Source organism: Cygnus olor, chromosome 6 (genome assembly GCF_009769625.2).
Source record: "Cygnus olor isolate bCygOlo1 chromosome 6, bCygOlo1.pri.v2, whole genome shotgun sequence".
In the NCBI taxonomy this organism is placed as follows: domain Eukaryota; kingdom Metazoa; phylum Chordata; class Aves; order Anseriformes; family Anatidae; genus Cygnus; species Cygnus olor.
Window position 1 is genome coordinate 31,349,844 of NC_049174.1, and position 16,148 is coordinate 31,365,991.

At 36.9% G+C, this 16,148-nt stretch overlaps 1 protein-coding gene and 1 long non-coding RNA gene across 2 annotated transcripts; one reads left to right on the forward strand and one right to left on the reverse strand.

Moving 5' to 3' along the window:
* Positions 1-970: 970 nt before the first annotated feature.
* On the reverse strand, positions 971-12,675 carry DDX18 (DEAD-box helicase 18). The gene is made up of 14 exons (XM_040562540.1): positions 12,282-12,675; positions 11,996-12,172; positions 10,214-10,354; positions 9,574-9,709; positions 9,012-9,112; positions 8,711-8,910; positions 8,511-8,625; positions 7,496-7,635; positions 6,459-6,620; positions 5,316-5,468; positions 4,501-4,614; positions 3,620-3,676; positions 2,387-2,564; positions 971-1,811 (listed from the first exon to the last, which is right to left on the reverse strand). Exons 1-14 carry the CDS (start codon positions 12,658-12,660, stop codon positions 1,669-1,671), a joined length of 2,196 nt encoding a protein of 731 aa, XP_040418474.1. The 5' UTR covers positions 12,661-12,675; the 3' UTR covers positions 971-1,668.
* On the forward strand, positions 4,571-13,703 carry LOC121072673. The gene is made up of 3 exons (XR_005821362.1): positions 4,571-4,638; positions 10,749-10,827; positions 13,642-13,703. It is a non-coding gene; the product is annotated as an uncharacterized LOC121072673 (long non-coding RNA).
* The last annotated feature ends 2,445 nt before the right edge of the window (positions 13,704-16,148 follow it).

The window sequence follows — 16,148 nt, forward strand, 5'->3', positions numbered from 1 at the left end:
GGAAGCATGAGACATTCAAATCGTATTAACAGGAATCTGCTTCAATATTTTGACACATTAGAAGTCCTTAGTATCCAACTAATATTAATTAAGAGCCTTGAAAAGCTGTCCAGTAGTGCTAAAAGTGAGCTGTTTCATAAAAAAGAAGAAAGGCAACGCTACGTTCTGGATGCTGTAAGCACCCACAACGAAAGGGTCACACTGTTTTTCTCCCCCAGATTATTGGGTTTCTCTATGGGTAAAAAGAGAGACCACCAGTTTTTCTGCAATACTTCAGTGCACACATTATCTTATTTCAAATCTGACGTACTACCTCAAAAGACCTAAGGGTAACAGTTGTTTACATTGGAATAACTACAGTTGCTTTTATATTCTTAAGTAGTCGTGGTTTACGTTCTGGATGATACAGAATAAAAGAAAATAAAAGTTGCTTATAAATCACATGGGGCCCTGATTTCTGGATTCTGTGACATCTTATTCCTTTCCTGCATTAATGGATGTACATTCCTGAAATATTATCCCCCCCCAAATTATCTACTTCTACAGTGGTAGAGATCTGAAAATAATATATGTAATATAATTACTCTACTTTCCTGCACCTTGTGCTTTCTTTTCACTTATTGTCCACGCTTGTTCTGTTTGCAACATGTATTCGGTCCTCTTCCATTTCTCCCTCAAAACATCCTTTTAGGATATTTATACACCCTTTAAATTTTTTACTTGGGCACAAGCAATTTTACTGTTCATCACCTAAATCCTGTGGAAGTATCTTTGCCTCATTGCATCAGCTTTATGGAGCATTAAAAAAAAATAAATTGAAATTCCCACACCTTTATCTGGGCTGAGTCCTTCCAATCAAGCAACCTGCTTTTCTTATTTTTCTTTGCCTATTCTTAAGGGAATACACTAAACGTTACCAGACAGGTGAATTGAGATTTCAACTGACCATGAAGAAAAACAACACATTTCACTAGAATGTTACCATTTAATCACATTAAGAGAAGCAGTTCTAAGCACGTCTGTGATGTAGTATATGATTTTTTTTTAAATATTGGACATTTGGTATGTTATACAGATACCATGACTTAAAATAGTTACAAGCTCAGTCTTAATTTGATTCAAAGGACATGCTCTGTTCTGAAGGAATCTTCCTATATTCTCCTGGATAGTTGACGTTCAAAGAGTTCTGTACCACTGAAACTGCAATGATTCTTACAAACAAAAATCTTTTTTTTTTTTACACTGTAAAAAGTTTTTTTCCATAGACCTATAACTCTTCTGCATTTCTGAGCATATTGAAGTCTCTTGTAACACAAGTCATCTCATGCTGCAATCTGTCCCGCATTCTATCTACTCCAACAATTTCCAGGTGTGCATGTAAAAAGGGTAAATATAAATCAAATTTTTCTATAAAAAAGCTGAAAATATTTTTTCTTTAATAAATCTGTAGTATTAACTTGAAATAATTACAAGCATGGCAAAATTTGCAGGCTACCTGTCTTTATTCTCCTTTCCAAAGAGTCTTCCTGAAATGAAAGATGTTCTTATAAACAAAAACAAATTTCCCTAAAAACGCCAACAGAGCAGTTTAAAATGGAAGTAACTGTCAGACAGTTTTCGTGAAGGCAGTCTATTCCAATGGAACAAGCCATTTTAATGAATGCATGATTAACGAGAAAACTGCCGATTGTCTGATTTCTTGTTAATATGCTTGAAGATTTTAGCTTTGTGGACGTTCTTCGATTTCTGGTAACCAAATCCTCCACCTCCGCCTCTTTTCTGTAGCCTTCTGCCTTGGTTGCTGTTCACATCTGGAATTTTGTGGGTTAAAGAACTTAAAAAAACTAATTTGAAACATTACTTACTAAGGAGAGAAAAAAGTAACAGCATTAATATAAAAAGTTGAGTTGCAGAACTACAGATCAAATTGAACCTGTGCCTGTCATTCTAATGAACACTTTTATTCCTCCAGCTGTACAATTAGTTTGACCAGAGTACCACTGCTTCAACTTCCACCCACTGGCAGCTTTGACAAGAGGGCCCTTTCCCCTCTATTTCAGTATTCCACAATTAAACTTAACTACACACCTTTCAATGAAAACGAGGGGGCATGAAGGACAACAGCACCCTGGAACATGTATGTAACATTCCAGCACCTGATAACCTGCAGCAACTGAAGCACATACATGCACTAAAACAGATGTTTGTAAACACTCAAACAGGAAAAATTGCCGTTTAGGATTTTCTTTGATAAACCGTTTTTGAACATGATACATGTATGTGATTAACAGCAAAGCCAAAACAAAACAAAAACCAGAATTTGAAGTAGCACAGGTACTATAGCATAGCAGGAATTCAGCTTTGAAACACTGCAGTAAAAGGATACTGAGGTCAACAAATGGAGGGACTTTAAAACCAAATGAAAGGCTGACTTTGTTAAGATCCAGGTTATTGACATTATATATCTGCTTCAGAGAATGGGAGTCATAAGCTCTAATGTAGGCTTTGTATGCTTCCTGGGCTGACTTGTGAAGAAAGTAGTTCTTCTCAATCAGTTTCTCCAGCTGGTGAGGAGGAAAGAAAACCAGAAAGCATGAAATTATGGCTGTAACAACTGTATGAATTATGTGCAAGCAAATTATTTACTGTGCAAGCTGCAGTGACATTCACTACTCACTTCAGTAAGACTGCACTGTGATATGTGTGTGCACTCTGCTGTTACGGTGCTTTTATAAACAGAACAACAAAAAAGTCTGAGGTTGAATTACACTATGAAGCCTGTCTCATTTGACTTCTAGCATACGTTAATTTGGCATACTAATATTAAGTTACATTAGGTGTCATTATTTCCTAATTATTCTAACAACAATCCTCTTTCTGTAAGGCCTGTCTTCAATACTTCTTGTATTAATATTTCAAGTTTAATTTATTACAAAGAAACTTTACAGAGCTCTTATGAAAAGAATGACTCTCAGAACTAAACAATAATAAAAATTCTTATCTATGGAACTATCTATGCTATTCTCTTCAACTTTGTGCTCCATTGCTATTTTTGTAGCACTGCAGCACAAAACAGATTTGGCTGATGCTAGGCTTTATTACCATCAAGGAGGTTAAAAATATACTTGGAATATATACACTAGCATTTCTAGGTGTTAGTACTGGATTTCTTACATGCTGAAGGCTGAGCACATCATCTTAGAAGACATAAGATATTCCAAATTAATCTGAACATGCACAACCGTTCAATGAAAGCCACTGAAACATCATGTTTAGTACACTAGACAAGAACATTCTATTCAAGAACTGAAGGCATATTTACATCATTATGATTTTGCAATATAACATGAAAAAACAATCCTTACAAGCAAATTCAGATGATGTAATGATGACAATTTAGTACTGGATATTAAAATCCGTATTTGATTTCACAACATTTTCTATCTATAATATCATACAGGGACAATATGACAGGAGGATTTACTACAGAATACTCACCTACAGGAACTCTTCTGAACATGCACACGTATTTTTAAATTTTAGTTGCGATAGACTATAACATTATCTGTATAAATTATTATACTAATGTTCAGAGTACCTTTAGTAAGCCATTTCATACCTGAGATTGGATATCTGAAATCTTTGACCAAGAAAATTCGAATTCACTGAGTGGTACCTTTAACAAACAAACAAGAAAAGTATCTACATTATGTATGTGTTACTGTACAAACAATGTGTTTAAGACCTAAAACAAACAGGATAAGACCTGTCAGATAACGGAAGACTTATTTTTTAATACTTTAGCTATATCTCTTAATAAATAATTATAACTGTGAAGTTCAAGGACATTTTTGTGAGTGAAAAGATTACCTGCACATATTTTAGGTTTTTGACATCTTTTTTTCAAAGCAATAATCACACTATTACTACCCCTTATCATAGATACATTCGTAAAGTGCCTTTGCACCAATATATCAGTATTATCACATCCTTTCAACTAACATAAAGACCCTCATTATGACACTTTTACCACTTTAGCTTTTGCTTTAGAAGCTACATTACTTTAATTACAAGTGGCAAAATTCTGGACTGTACACAACCCCCCATAGAAAGGGACTAAGAAACTAGGAGCAGTTCTACCATATTAAAATGGTTACACTTGAAAGAAGGCTATCTTTATTTTGAAATTGAAAAATTGATTCTTTCAAAAGAAAAAAAAAACTGCACTGGCCAAGCTCCCAGTATCTTTCCGTGATGGGTCATAAGAAATTCATTAAATAACACAAGCTGCACAGTTGCAAAGCAACTATAAATATACTCAATAGTTACCTTCGAGTCTAAGGTCAGCAGCACAAAGTCATATGTTCAGTTAAATATTTTCTAAGCAACAGAATAGTTCTTGTTTAAAAGTTAAAATGTTTCATTAATCATTACAGTTTTTGCCTTTGAAATCTCGGTTGCACTATGAAACCATAAAAAAAAAAGTCTACAGAAGTTTACCCTGGCTTGTTTCAGGTACCGAAGAAAGCCCAGCTCTTCCGGTCGTAAAATGAGCAGAGCATGTCCTCTACCATTTATACCTCTGGCCGTTCTACCAACACGATGAATATACTCCTTTTTTGCAGAGAATAAGAAACAGTAAGTCCAATCAGTCTTTCACGCACTTAATAACACAGTTTCACAGAAAAACACTTAACATTAATATACTGTAGCGCATCATCAATTATGTTTTAAGAACATACACTGACACATGGATAAGGCAAGCTAAGTGTTGATGATGCAAAGCACAATTAGGTTGAGACAGAAACTCCTGACTAGAGGTATCTTACCTTTTATCGAGGGAAAAAGAACTGTAGTGTCCTGTAACTGAAAATTTTACTTTGCTTTTGATATATTTGCTCTATATATTTGTCAAGACTTTCCAGATCTGAGTTGTTCTTGTTTGCACTGGACATTTGTTCTAATGAGAATTCTAATTTTTAAATAAAAATCAATTTTCCATTGAAAAAGCTGTCAGGAGACTCAAGGACGCATATATACACCTCATACTCCTTCTAACAGATGTTTTGTTTTTTAGCTGATTAGATTTTAAATTACTTTAGTAGCATAAAGAGTAATGTTTTACAAAACTACTCTTAAAAAGGTAACAAAGGTCTCAGCTAGGTGCAGCATCATCTCCCAGGATCTGCTAAAGTAAGTGGAAGAAATCAGCTTCTAGATGCTAACATGGCTGACCTCTGTTGAGCAGAAGATTCAGGTTTCTCTGCTACATATGTAGCTAGGAATTGAAAGTTTTTTTTATTTCCTTAACTTACTTTTGGATCATCTGGAGGGTCATACTGGACAATCCAGTCCACTTCAGGAATATCCAGTCCTCTGGCAGCTACATCAGTACACAACAGAATTCCCGATTCTGCATTACAGAACTGGAAAAATGTCGTAGTACGTTTTGTCTGTTTCTGCTTGCCCTAAACAACAACAACCAAAATATCATAATAAACCCACACACATTAGGGATGAAATGTCAACTATAAAAAGTTTACCAGCTTGAAAGCTTAAACGTCATTTCCCATATTGTATCACCAAAACAAACAAACAAACAAACAAAACCGGCATCTTTCTATCTTACGGACTTACACAGACCAGGCAGGTTAAAAAGCAATGCTATCACAGCAAATAGCAGAGGTCTGCATGAAATAGATTCTCTAAGAGCTAGTGTTTCTAACGCATTAAAAACCCACTTGCATAAACATTACTTTCACAAGCACTGCATAAATGCCTGAAAACGTTCAGAAAAAGGGTATTTGCAAACCTAGGAGTATATTAGATTACAAGTTAAAACAAAACCAAACCCATACTTGTAACAGCTCTATTGAAGTACAGCAAAAAAAAAAAATCCCCCCCCAACAAAACAAGCAGCATAGTTGCAGTCAGTTACAATTATTTCATAAACTTTCACTCAATACTCTCACAATTTTGTCTTTTTGATAAAAACTGAAGATACTCATTTAAAGGGCTAGAATTGGTATGTTAAAACCAAGTACCACCCTGGCCTTATGGAAAAAAAAAATAAAAAAAATAAAAACAGACATTCCAAAGATCTGAGTGTTTGGATTCCTCTGATAATAGCTTTGCTCTAAAAATTGAGTTTTGGTTCTTGTGAAAGGCAGCGTCTTGGAGAGAAACAGAAAAGCAGACTACACACAAAGGATAAATTAGTATCAGTATTCAAACCTCATTTAGAAAACAGTAAGATTAACAGCATTGCAGTGCTCTTACTACACTATTTTTACTTTATCTCATTCCTCTGCAAACTAACCGAGATCAGCACAGTTTGTTAGCAGAGTATCTGTTTATTATAAACTGAAATGAAATAAATAAGGTAAATGAAAGATCCATAACAACTTACAGGTGTTATCAGATTAATTAAAAATGAAATCTATGTATAAAATACTTACATGAATGGCCATAACAGGCAGATCAATGTAGTTGAGTAATTCATAGTGGTATTTCACTGACATACATGAAGAAAAAAATACCATTAGTTTCTTCTTCCGGTTCTTCTTAAGGAATGTGAAGAGCAAAAGGAATCTTTTTTCAGACGGACATACCACATAACCCTGGAAATTATTTAAATATTGTCAAACAAAGTTGTATGGAACACATTTTATCTTTACTAATACAATTAAATCAGGGGACTGTTATCTTGCAAAACAGATGTGCCAAATAGTTAATTTTCCAGCTATACAGTTAGAAACCACTTGATTTATTTCCTGTCCCTCACCGTGTTATACGAAACTCCTAAAGTAGAGTTGATTGCAAGAAACTTACTCTGCTGATTTGAAATAATTCTCTAATGGAGAAGTATTTTTTAACTAGTTCTTAAAACATAATATTTCAATGAAGAACAGTTTATACAATAAAAATCCATTTCAAGAACTTCTGAATTTCTGATATTAGGTATGAAAATTACTGCATAGGCTTCTTAAAATTCTTTATAATTTCAAGAATTTCATCTAGTTTTTGCTACAAGTTTACTCTTTAAAAGTAATTTGTAACTACTAGTCATTTTAAAACACCACTCACCATTCAGTCAACCACACAAACCGCAAAACTACTGTACAAATGTATTTAGCTGGCATCTCAAGTAGCAACAGTGAAATTTATAGCATTCTCTAGTCCTTAACGTGGTAATAGAATTACAAAGAGAACTGGAGCTTAAGTAGGTAGAATGGCACAGATAGGAATGGCAAAGTGTAACTAACTGTATTATTATTCAATGAACTTTTTTAAATCATCTTTCCTGCAAACACTGACTAAATGCACAAAACTTACAGCTAGCAGAGTGAATAAAGCCCTTTACACAACTGATAGCTTTTGCCCAGTAGGATGTTAAACACTCTCTAACACAGTATTTATACAACCCATTTAAAAACATATAGGGCAGTGTACGTTCACAGACGGGTGATTCCCCTTTTAGTAAGGTGTGTTTTACCTGTTCAAGACCATCAACTGTTGCTGTCTCCTTGTTATCATCAACCCCAACATACAGTGGCTCTTTCTTCAGAGAGATCTTTGCCAGATCTTCAACCTTTCTGGTTTGTGTAGCGGAAAAAAGCATTGTCTGTCTGCGCTCTGGAAGTATTTTAAAAGAAAGCCTAATTTTTAAAAGGAGAATGCAAATAGCAAGGCCTTAAAGTCTTTAGCTACAACCTTCCTTGAGCAAGTCTTCTTTTTTTGCTTAACTTCTAAAGCAGGTTTTGTTGCATTATGCATTGTATAATTTTATTTACTTAGTCTGTTACCATCTGCAAAACGAAAATATTCTTTCTCTGGGAGAAATGTTAATTAGCAACTGCACTTCAATTTAGAGACAAAACAACAATTTAGATAGACACTTACCTTGTAATTCTAACTATAGATTGATTTCATTTTTATGGGTATTAAAATATTTTTGTTTTCCAAAACATGCTGCATACATTTACTACTTCCATGCTTTTTACTGAATTTTGATAATTAAAGGGAGAACCTTGGTGACTCTGAGATTGTGTTTAATGTATCAATCACAAGGAATAACTAAATCAAACTAAAATAAAGCAAATTTTAAGGTAAATACTGAAATAAACTTCTACTGTTCTTGGAAATATGAATAAAAGATCTAACTGCAAGCCGGAAGACCTTTTTCCTTATATTTAAGTTGTATAAGGAAATAATAAATTGTAGGTAATAAAACAGGCAAAGAAAGATGAATGAGATCCTGTAGGTGTTGAACTAAAAGGATCTCATATGAACAGATTTATATTCCTAAAGTGCATAAGAAAACTCTGTCCTTTAGATAAATGATGCTAAATAAAATAACACATACTAGCTATCAAGAAAAAAGAGTAAGACAATCACTCTGAGGTACATCTACAGAACTATAAAAATTAATGACTTCTTTTACAATAATTGAGTCATAAAGAAGACAAAATGTTAGCCAAGTAATTTCCAATAATACTTTTTTTTCTTACTTGGTAGAAGTTTTATGATCTGTTTCATTTCTTCTTCAAATCCAACCTCTAAGATACGATCCGCCTCATCAATTACCAAACACTGCAAATTCTTGTACATGAAACCTGGAGTGTTCTAGAAGATTAACAAATTGAGAGTCAGACAGGGACAAGTATTTTATTATGTTTTATTAAGTATTAGGCATCGGTATTTTACCTACCTGCATATGATCCAGAAGTCTTCCTGGTGTTGCTACAATGATGTTGATTCCATTCCCAAGTTTCTGTGCTTCTGCTGATCTGTTACTGCCCCCCATTATCAGACCATAGGTGTGAACGTGATGATTCATAAGTTCTTTAAGAACTCCATAGGTTTGCATTGCAAGCTCTCGAGTAGGTGAAAGAATAATAACACCTGTTCCTAAAACAGACATCAACCAAACAAGAATAAGTTACGGAAACTTGCCCTTTGCAGTCAAATCGACAAGTGGGATTCAACCATGAAATGAAGAAAAAGCTTACCATTTCTGGGCATGAATTTTAACTTGTAGATGAGCTCTACAGCAGGAATGAGAAATGCAAGTGTTTTGCCGCTGCCTGTTTTTGCGGCTGCTAAAATATCCCTGCATAAAACAAAAATTACAAAAAGAAGCGTTTAGTTAAACCTACAGAGAAAACAGCAATCCCATTCTGGATGATGTTGACAATGTAAAAATGTAACAGAGCTTAAAGGAAGCCAGTATAATTAATACTAAGAAGTCTGTGGCAGATCTGGTCCACAGCAATTGGTCTCTGCCTCCAGAGACTGTGCGACACACTGTACCAAGAGGCCAATGAAAACAGACTTCCCTGCTTTCAAAGCCAAACGCAAAGCAAGTTCCATGAACTTACCTCATTATCTGTTCACAGATAACAGATATACTTTGTTAACTTGTACTAACGTTTACAAACAAAGTATTTAAAAAAATATGAGAATATATTTATAAAAAAATTTAGCTGTAAAAAGTCACATCTCATGGATTTATCTTGCTAGCAAAACTTCCATATTTGTTGTCAATATAGTTATTAAAAACACATTTCTTACCTGCCTTCCAGAAGGGGTTTAATACTTTTATGCTGAATTTCTGTCATGTGCGTAAAGCCCATGTCATTTATGCCTTTCAATGTATTCTCACTGACAAGACCATCAAGGGAAGTAAAAGAATTGTCTTCAAAGCCACCTGAAGAGAAGGGAAAACAAATTTCAAACTTAATTCTTCAACTCTATCCATCCCAAGACTACCCAGTTAGAATTGATGTTAAAAGGATTATTTCTTATTCCTTCCTACCACAAAATCCTAAGATGTTGACAAAACACTCTGTATTAACAGGTCCCTAGGAATACTGCAGACAGCTGTTAACAGTATATACGAATGCACTGCCTCTCATTCTGATTTATTAGCCATACATCTCCATTTCACTGACTTTTTTTTCCGTAATGAAATGTGTGCGTGTATGTTATAAAACTGATTTTCACTAGTAATTTTAAGACCAACAGAAGCATAAATATAATGCGAATTTCAAAGAACAGTAACTGAAAAATAGCTCTACAGTGGTTAATATCACGCTACCTGTATTCAAACATGTAACTTTTATTGCAAATCTGAAAACTGCAACTTGCTCTAGAAGAAAGCTTAAGAACTTGGGATTTTTGTACATCTATGAAAAATAAGGACACAAGATACCTGTTAAACCTAGTGGTAAACTAGGTACCTCATCCTCTTCCTCCTCCTCTTCCACTTTTTTCTCTCCAGAATCCTTCCCGTCTTCATCTTCTGCCTCCACAGACTTGTCTTCCTCAGTTTTTGCTTTTTTAGTTTCTGTACCTAGGGTGTTATTTTTACAGAAAACTTGTTAATCGCTGTTAGGAATATGAAAAACATATTCATCATTAAAAGCTGAGCCACAGACTTACTTCCTTTAGCCTGTAAATCACCGCTATGAATGTCATGAGATAGGAGGGGTCATGAGAATGGGTGGCAAGGTTTCTATGAAGCCTTCTGATGCAGATAGCAACACATTCATTCAAGTTCCTTGCACACAATCCACTTTGCATTGTAAACCAAAGCAGCTTAGAGTATACCATATGATTTTTTTCTGGGGAAATGACATAACTTGAACAAGTTACAAAATTATTTCTTATTTTCAACTTAGACACCAAGTTTCCAACGCCATTTGTGCTCAGGTCATGTGAAACTTAACATCGCTGTTCCATTTTAGGTACCTGAATTCTCAGAGAACTGCATGAATACAGCACGTTATTTGTACAACCATGACAAGCGTCACAAGGATCTAACAGGTAAGGGATTGAAGTTTCAAATATAAGTATATATACATATATACATATATATATATTCTAGCAATACTTACAGGATGCAATTTTTGGGGGTAGTTATTCAGTATATTTTAGTTTCATTCATAATACACAGATGTTGCCAAATGCCGGACAGAATGATAAAAAGGATGTACTGGCTGCACGTTCAAGCACAGAAATCGTCCATACGTCAAAGCTCTACTTTGAGAGCCTAACCAGTAAAATATCAAAACTTAACATTACAAAGCATAATCCTATGGAACAATTAACTTGGTTGCTACAGGTTTAGTATATATATTAGAGTTCAGATATTATAGTTAGAATAAATGATTAAATCACTTAAGAGAATGTAAGCCTCAAAAAAGTATTTAAATATCAATGCGGTACATAAACAAAATGTAATACGGACCTGTTCTCTACTCTTATTCATTTTTTAACAGCTAGCTTCCCATTAAAAGTATTTTGATGCACATACAGAATTCTGTCTTCGCAAAAAGAAAAATCACAAGGTATCAGCTATTGCACTCTTTTGCTTGATGTTTACAGAGTAAAAATTGGGAAGGAAGATATTAATTTCAGATTAGGTTGTGAAAACCCTAAGATCCTTTTTCCAGTTATCCAATTGCTTTAGGATCATTTCTTGCAAAGCGTATAAAGAGTGGTCCTTCTACTCATTAATGTACTCGTATCCCTAAAATACCATTATAATGCAAATACGTTTTACAGAAATCACTAGAAACACTGAGTGATAACCACCTCTTTCACCAGCATAATCTAGGGCTGTTAGGTTTGTGCGTACGGGAAATCGCCACCAGAAACACACGACCCAGCAGCATGTGCTCTTCTGTGCTGGCAGCGACCAGGGCAGGGCCCAGAGCTGCAGCAGCTGGGCACAGACAGTAACAGCTCCCAAGTATATGCAGAGACCCCTCAGATCTTCAGCTACTTTATTCTATTTGATCAAATATACCACGGAAGACCTCCAGGGCTCTAAAACGTGCACCAGCCCAAACCAGGGCACTTCTCACAGCCAACATACCCTCTCTGAAAGGGCACAAAACCGAAAGAAGGCTTTTTTGTTGTTGTTGGGGAATGTCTCAGCGGTGCTTCAGCCGTGCAAATGCATCCCAGCGTACCGGCGAAGACAACGTACCGTTCTCGGGAGCAGCCGCCGCCTTCCTCTTCTTCTTTTTCTTCCTCTTCGCCCCGGCACCCTCCGGGCACGGCGCTGCCGCCTCGGGGGCTTCTGCCTCGGGGGTCGCCGCCTCGGGGGCTTCCTCCGCCGCCTCCTCTTCCTCCTCCGGGGGGCTCAGCGAGGCCGCCGGAGGCGCTGAGAGGGCAAAGGAAACAAGCTGTGAGCGGCGGAACACGGCCGGCGGCCGGAGAGATGCTCCACGGTCCCGTCCCGGTCCCGGTCCCGGTCCCGGTCCCCGCCGTACCTGCCCGCTCGGCCGCCCGTAGCTTGAGGTTGCGCTGCCGCAGCTTGAGGTTGCGCTTGTGGATCTTCTTGCGGAGCAGCCGCATGGGCAGGTTGCCCGCGGCCACCGACACCGACATGGCGGCCACACGTGGGGACGTTGGCCCGGCCCGGCACGGCCCGGCCCCGCCTCGCCCGGCCCGGCCCCGCGCTGCCTGACGGGCGGCCCGCAGCGGCACCCAGCGCCTCGGCGGAGGCAGCGCCGCGCTCCCTGGGCCCGCCTCCTCCTCGTCTTCCTCCTCGTCTTCCTCCTCCTTTTCCTCGCCGGCCGTTACCCCTGAGAGGTTCCACACCTCCCTACCAGCCCCTCGAGTTCTAGTGCTGGGCACTTCGGCCTTCATCCCTTGTAGCGTCCCCCTCCTTCTGCCTCCCCATCCTCTCCCAAAGCGGGATGAGCCCCTGACATCTGTGCTGTTGACAACACCCTTCACATCTTTCGTGACCAGCAGATGGCACAAATAGCACAGGAGTTTACAGCGGATTGCTTTGGTTTCTCAAGCCAATGACGGCTATGGTCTTGGAAATCTGAACGGCTGCAAGCTGTGTAATGCTCAGCCTGCAATAACTTGCTGTAAAGCAGATTAAGCTGCAGAATTATTACTCTACTAATTTCGAAGTGTTTATTGCATATAACATCTTCTTTTAAAGTTACTGCTGTCAGAGATGAAACAAAACTCACTCTTCATCATCTGTAATTGTTATCTTGATGTGTTCATATGGATCACCAGGATGACTATTGATATTATCATTATTGTGCCAGAACTTCACCAGTTGATACATAACATTTTAAAAAATATTTTATTTATTAACAATGTACCTGCATTCAAATTACTAATAGATACTAGATGTTCACAAGAGAAACATGACAGATGGCCACTTTTCTTCAGTGTGAACGCCTTGATCCAGAAATATGAGTCATTATCTGAGAAACTTTAGAAAGGAAGGTGTTATAAAGGCATGAGGAAGACACAGAGAAATTATAAGGCATTTGCAATTCTAAAAAATATTGTTGTTTCTGAAAAGCTTGTGAAAGGAGGAGCAAGTATGACCAGGGAAGAAAAATTAATCTAAGCAGGCATTGCTGGAGCAAGAAAAGATGTCCCTGATTCTATGTGATGTCTAGCAACACTGAATGAAGACCAAGCCAAAATGAAATTGTAACACTTTTACATTTTTTACTTGAAACTGGAACCTTGCAGGTGAATAAAAACCGAATAACAAAACCATTATTTTATTTATTTATTTATTTATTTATTTAAGCAGAAACTGAAAACAATATGTCCGCTTGGCTAATTCTTTCACTAGGTCACTTTTCTTCCCAGGTACAAAGATGAACAGCTTCAACAAGAGGAACTGAAGAGTAAACTGGACTTCAGTATACCCCATATTAAAACATTTTTACTGTTTTAATCCATATCTCATTTAATTTCCTTCTGAACTCTTCATATTTCATAACTGCAAGTAGTTGCCATGGTTGTGGGGCAGGATGCATCGCACCTCGCTTGCAGCAAATTGCACAAGTGTTCACTGTTGGGACATTCTGGACAGTTTGAAAAGTATGGTCTGTAGCTTGGTTTTTGAGATGCTGTACTTAAAGCTGTGGCACTGAAACTCTGAATCAGGAAAGGTGACCATGTCCATACTTTGACAGACTGGATAATGGGTCTGGCTGCTGGCTTATTCAACTGACAGAATAACTCATCTCCCTCAGTTGTGTTTTGAAAATAATGGAACCATCCTCAGCAAGAAAGGCTTTTGGTTCAAAACTCCAGGGGAAGTCAGTTCAAGGTTGAGTTTTAAGCAGGTAAAAATTTCTTGCTGAAAGTCATGTAATTTAAGTTTTGGATATATATTTCCATCTTTTATCCCTGTCTACATAATATTTTATCTACAAAATATACTGTTAATTAGCTACAGGCTTGTTCTTCCTAGTCTGTACTGATTTATAGTTTTGTGGTTAGATTTACTATTGGGATGCACTTTTAACCCAGGCAGTGTTCATTGCTGGAATATGCTTGTTGTGCAGATAGAGTGAATTAAAAACCTGGGCAGGAGAGAGCTGACACTAATACTTACACTGAGGGCAGGGAACATGATGTCCTTCAGGCATTGCATGGTCCACATGTTCATATCTCAACCAGTACTGCCAGGATCATCACATTTAGCTTTCACCTGCACCATTGCACCTCCAGATCTGCCAAGAATTGGGACCTGAAAACCCTGGTATGGTAAAACCCTGCATAAGGAACTCACCTCAGTGAGTGTCCACGTTGGGTCCCAGCTGGCTTGGCAAGTCTTTGTGAAATTACATTAGTGTGGCACGAGGCCCAAGGTATGTTAGATCCTGCCGAGCAGGATATATTGACTTTGCACTAGTCATGTGACAACACGATTTTACTGCTTTTCAATAAAAGCATGGAGCACAAGGAAAACTTCGATGCATTTGCAGAGAAACGATGATCTTTCATCTGTGTAAACAGATGTCAGTGCATTAAGTATGGAAATTTGGAAATTAGGACCCATTAGGTTGCTAAGTATCATGTGCTCCAACATACCTTTGTCTCAGCATCTTGTAAAAGATGTTGCTTAGAGTTTGCAAAGTGTACCTAGCTGGAGATTTCAAAACATGTTTTATGAGCTCCTTCTTTTTGTTTTTGTTCTTTTTCTTCAAGCAGGAACTGCAGAAAGTCACAAAAAAGAGTGTCAGAAAGCAATAATGATAATGTATTCATGGCAGGTCCAGACAATATTTTAAACCACTAACTCATCTCAATATTTTTTCTCTGAAGCTTGGCATTTCTTAGATTTTATATGAATTCCCTGTGGCACATAAGTCTCATTTCTGTCCAATAGGTTCATTTGTAGTTGCTTGACTTGTTGGGCAATCGTTACAAACAATAGGATTTTCTCAAGTCATTATTGAGTTGCTGTCAAAATATCTCAAATTTTCTACACGTGATCTTGCAGGCAGATTTGTAGGGAATCATGTTTGGGTTAGCTAAGCTTTATGGAGCTGAAGAAGTCCATATTAGAAACTCTAGATTTTTCTCTGAAGATAAATGTCTTTAATACCCTAATGTGCTGCCGATGGCACTATTTTATCCCCCAGAGTAAATTTATCATGAAAGCCAAAATTGAAATCTTTTCTCCCACTTACCATTAATTTATTTATGTTGATTAGCAATGCGACATGAAAGTGATCATTGATTTCAGTTGCATAAGTTCAGATACATAGTGATAATTTATCAAAATCTCATACAGAAAAGATAATGAAACAAAAGTGCATAGTCATTTTTGGATACTTCAAGTTGTGATACATTGCTGAGTTAAGGCTGACAGGCTTGATTTTCAAAATGTAGAATTGCTGAAAAAAATTTTTTTGTGTGTGTCTTAGGTTGGGTATGGAAAAAAAAAACAACAAACCATCAACAATGTCATTGGTGAACATCTGCACCATTGAGTTATAAATGTTGAACTAAAAAACTAATACTTTTATTGCTTGTAGCCACAAACTAGAAGACCTTTCAGAACCATATTTTCATTTTTACAGATTATAGTGTTCCCCGTTAGATTAAATTTATTTGTCAGTCTAATACATTCTGGACAGGCATTGGGTTTAAAATCAAGTATCATATAGACAGATACCTCTTTTTATTTTTTTAGCAAGTGTGTCTAAGTTATGCAAAAAAGATCTGTACATGTATGCAAGTGTGTTTGCAGAAAGAATCAAATTTCCCACTTACTTGAGAGATACAATTCTAAAACCTGGACTTTGGAAGAGAAAGATTACCTGCCTGAACTGGTGTAAGTGGTGTAGATATAGATATAT

Bases quoted from the DNA above. Each gene is read 5' to 3' on its own strand.
- DDX18 (XM_040562540.1), bottom strand. From the start codon at position 12,660: ATGAAGGCCGAAGTGCCCAGCACTAGAACTCGAGGGGCTGGTAGGGAG. The intron at 8,911-9,011 runs GTAAGCTTTTTC...TGTCTGTTTTAG, and splicing joins AAAATTCATGCCCAGAAATG to GAACAGGTGTTATTATTCTT. The intron at 8,626-8,710 runs GTAGGTAAAATA...TTAATCTTCTAG, and splicing joins GACTTCTGGATCATATGCAG to AACACTCCAGGTTTCATGTA.